General features: G+C 20.1%; 1 protein-coding gene across 1 annotated transcript; it reads left to right on the top strand.

The window, feature by feature from the left end:
- Positions 1 to 2492: 2492 nt before the first annotated feature.
- LOAG_12952 (hypothetical protein) lies at positions 2493 to 3995 on the top strand (the record flags this gene model as incomplete). Its single annotated transcript, XM_003148465.1, has 2 exons — positions 2493 to 2624; positions 3780 to 3995. The coding sequence occupies 2 exons, from the start codon at positions 2493 to 2495 to the stop codon at positions 3993 to 3995; spliced, it is 348 nt and encodes a 115-aa protein (XP_003148513.1).
- Positions 3996 to 4481: the final 486 nt, after the last annotated feature.

The following is a 4481-nucleotide window of genomic DNA, read 5'->3' as shown; positions in this document are numbered from 1 at the left end:
AACTTCTTTATGTTGCTACTAATGATGGTCAAATTGCAATGATAAATCCGGAAACTGGTAAACAGGTATGATATAATAATACCGGTTCATTTTTTGTTTCCAATTTCATTTTTGTTTGAAATGAAAAATTCGATTAATTATGAAAAAAAAGTGATCGTATTGTTAATGTATGAATATGATATATAAATAGCCTTTGAGAGATTTTCCCGAAGATTTTCCCGAATATGATATATAAATAGCCTTTGAGAGATTTTCCCGAATGTTCCCAGAAGTTTCATATAAAATGCAAAAGTACAATAATTCATTAATATGATGATATGAGAAGCAAAGATGAAATTTAATAAAATATTATGTAAACAATATAAGGTGTTTTTTTTTACTTTTTTTTTCCGTGAGAAGGGGAAATTTTAGCATTATCCCCGGGGAAAATATATGGAGCGGTCATTTAATATCTGACCAATATTGCATATCGTATACTGATAATAAGCAGATAAATTAAATAAATTACATTTAATTAAGGCAATAAGTGGTTAAGTGAATAAAATGATTAAGTTAAATAATTAATTATTTAAATAAGCTAGGTAATTAATTCACAAATTATGTAAATAATTTTGATTTATTTTTATACCACGAAAAAAAAACTCTTAAATGCTTCCAAAAAATATCAAAAAAAATGAAATAAATTTTATTTTAAGTAAAAATTTTATTTTAAATTTTCAAAACTAAATTTTATTTTAAGTAAGAAAGAAAAAAATAGTAAAATAAAATTTTTTGAAAATGACATTTTTCAAATCATAATTACTACTAAGATTTCACTTTTTTTTTAAACAGTTCTATTAATTGATCTAAAAATTCGAAAATTCAAAAATGCAATTTATATCTTTTTCACATTTAAAAAAAAAAAGAATTGTAATATTTGAATTATTAAATTTTCTTCGAAAACATTCGAATAATTTTACTCAAAAAAGTGAAAAAAAAAAAAAAAACGAAGTGGAATATTAAATATTCTATTAGCAAAAAGAAAAAAAAACAAAAAAACAAATGAAATTTGGAAATTAAAATTTTGGAAATTGATGGAATTAAATTTACCGAAATATGAATTAAACAGAAATTGAAAAAAAGAGCAAAAAACGGAAAAAGACGGTAAAACTTCTTTTTCCCTTTTTGGCTAATCGAATAAAATTAGTAAAAAAAAAGAGAATGAAATTTAATGATGACATTAAATAGCATGCGGTAATCTTTGAAGAATTCAAAAATTTTTGTTTTTTTTCAAACAATTACTCTTGCCATTTTTAATTTATTTAAAAAAAAAATTTTTTTTTATATTTTCAATTTAATGTACTATTCACGAGCGCATTGCAAATTATCAGTTAATTCATCATAAAGCATGGAAATTTCAATTTAAAATTTGAATTAATTTATTTTAAAAAAATTTGAATTAATTTATTTTAAAGGATTAATTTATTTTAATTAATTTATTTCAAAATTTGAATTAATTTATTTTAAAATTTGTTTTAAATTTATTTTAAAAATGAAATTATGAATTGTTCTAAAATTTTTATTAAACAACTATTTGAAAATGTTTCAATTTCCTTCTCACTTTTTCTTCTTTTTTCTTTTCGTTGTTCTTGTTAATGAATTCAATTTTAAATATTATTCAAATTAATTATTTCTAGAATTCATTATATTACTAAAAATGATAAATTATCGATTGTATTTATGATTGAAATTTGGCATAAAAATTAATTAATGAAAAAGTTTGAAAGATTAATTCGTTGCATATTATTGGTTAATTCATCATACAACAAAAAAAATGTTCGATTAAGTTTTTATTAAATTATTTAATGGACGAAATTGAAAATCGCTTTGAAATTTTCAATAAAATAATACTTTAAAAAGTTTCAACTTCTTTTTTCTTTGGAATTTCTATTAAAAATTTTAACTTTTTTTCTTTCTTTGAAATTTCTATTAAAAGTTTTAACTTCCTTTTTTCTTTGAAATTTCTATTAAAAATTTCAAGTTCTTTCTTTTCTTTGAAATTTCTATTAAAAATTTTAACTTCTTTTTTCTTTGTTGACGAATTTAGTCCAAAAAAAAGGAAAGATAATAAAAAAATTTCAAATTAAATAATTCCAAAACTTATTACATATCAAAAACGACATATTATTGATTTAATTGTAAAAATAAAAAAATTTAGTATAAAAAATAACTAATAAGAAAATGTGAAAGATAAAATTTGTTATAATTTTTTGCCAAATTTTTATTTTTATTTATTATTAAAATTAATACCAACAATTGCATTCATTTGTTTAAAATTTGAAAAGAAATTGTAAATGTAATATTAGCAGTAGCAATTTTAAACTATCATATAATGTATAAAATTTTAATTTTTAATTAATAAATTAAATTGCAAATTGAAAAGAAAATGATGAATTACGATTTTTTTTTTTTTTCAGTTAGAAACTATCAATGTTAATGGCAAAATAAATCGAATGACAGTGACACGTAATGGTGATATTATTATCTTGAATGGTACCAATTTAATATCATACCGAGATGGTCAAAAATACCGGGAGATAAAATTACCGGTAGTTGGTAAAAGCTTATCAGCATTTGCAAATGAGGTTATTTCATCAATTTCTTTCTTTCTTTTTTATTTTCAAAATTAAAATAAAAAATATAACAGAATTAAAAGCACATTTTGAAATGCTAACATTAGGTAATGTTTTGAAGCTGCATGTAATTATTGTCATTAAGTTAATTAATGTTAATTAGTAATACAATATCTTAAACGAGAAATTTACAGTCATAAATTCAAATTTGAATGGAAAAAATTGAAAGTAAAACGTTGCCAAATAATTGAAATTATAATTTAATAACTGAAATAAGAAATATAACAGAATTAAAAAAAAATTCGTAAAATTTCATAAAAATTTAAATTTTGAATAAAAAATTGAAAGTAAAACGTTGTCAATAAATTAAAATTATAATTTAATAATTGAAATAGGAAATATAATAGAATTAAAGAATTACAAGTATATTTTGAAATATTAGCATAAGATAAAGTTTCAGAGTTTGCATACAATTTTTAACATTAGATTAAATAATATTGGTAATTAATATTAATTAGTGATGCAATATCTTGAATGAAATATTCATAGATTTAAATCTGAATAAAAAAATGAAAAGAAAAAAATTGAAAATGAAATACTGCTAAATAATTAAAATGAAATGTTTGAAGATGAAGCAAAATTAATAATTTCAAAAATCACTTATCAAGCAGAAAAGAAAATGAAGATTAAAAAGGGATTCGAAATAATTCTTTAAAATTATAAAATTGTGTGACAATTTTGACAAATTTAACAATTTAGAAATTATGTGATTTATTTTTTTTCTCCTCTACATGATAATTTTTGAAATTTACGAAAGCAATAATATTTTGATACATTAAAATATGCTTGAATTTGATCAATACATTCAATAAATACTTGGGAATTATTTAATTTAATTAAATGTATATCAAAAAGTGCTCAAAAACATTGCCCAGTTAAATAAATTTCAAATAATTTTGAAATATAAATTCATCGAATTATCACTTTATCTTACTCAATCCATTAACTTAAAATCAGTATTATGCAAATTGGTTTATTGCAATTTTTGATAATTTGCAAATATACTTAAATTTAAATTTAATTTCAGAATAGTGCTTAAATAAAAGTGCTTTGCTATTTTTTGCCATTTTAATCATTTTAATTTTTGATAATTTGCAAAATTTGTAGGAAGACTTGGAACGGATCATTACGCTTGGCAGAAGTAACGATGTATTATTTGTATTTACGAATGATTTAAAACCAATTGAAGAAATATATTACAAAAATGATGCTAAGGAAACATGTAATTTTGCTATTTTGCATCAAAAATATTATTATATAAGCTGCCAAAATGCTATTTTGCAACTTTCAGAAGTTAGTTTATTCAAATTTTTGAATGCTTAATTGAATTTTAAATGAATTTAGTTTAATCCGATATTTTAATATTTTTATTTGAAAAAAAAAGAAAAGGAAAAAAAATCAATGACGAGATTTGAAAGTGATCATTTAATTTTGTTTGAATTTTTAAAATTAAAATTTTCTAAGAATTTAAAAATTCTACACTTCTTATTGTTGTAATTTATAGCATTACAATGATGTTTTATTTCATTCCTGAATTATCTCGCATTCTTAATTTTTTTTTCAATTTCATTCTTGAATTATCATACAATTTTAATTGTTTTAGTTCCATTCCCGAATTATCTTGCAATTTCAATTCTTTCAATTTCATTCTCGAATTTTTCCACAATTTTAATTTTTTTTAATTCCTATTTCCCAAATTCATTTACACAATTTTAATTTTCTTAATTGAATTTATCCCTTTACTAATTCTTTTAATTTCCTACTTTTCTAAGGGATTATCTCACAATTTCAAGTTCTTTCAATTCCATT

Source organism: Loa loa (genome assembly GCF_000183805.2).
Source record: "Loa loa unplaced genomic scaffold supercont3.381, whole genome shotgun sequence".
Lineage (NCBI taxonomy): Eukaryota > Metazoa > Nematoda > Chromadorea > Rhabditida > Onchocercidae > Loa > Loa loa.
This window is presented reverse-complemented; position numbering and strand designations above follow the sequence as displayed.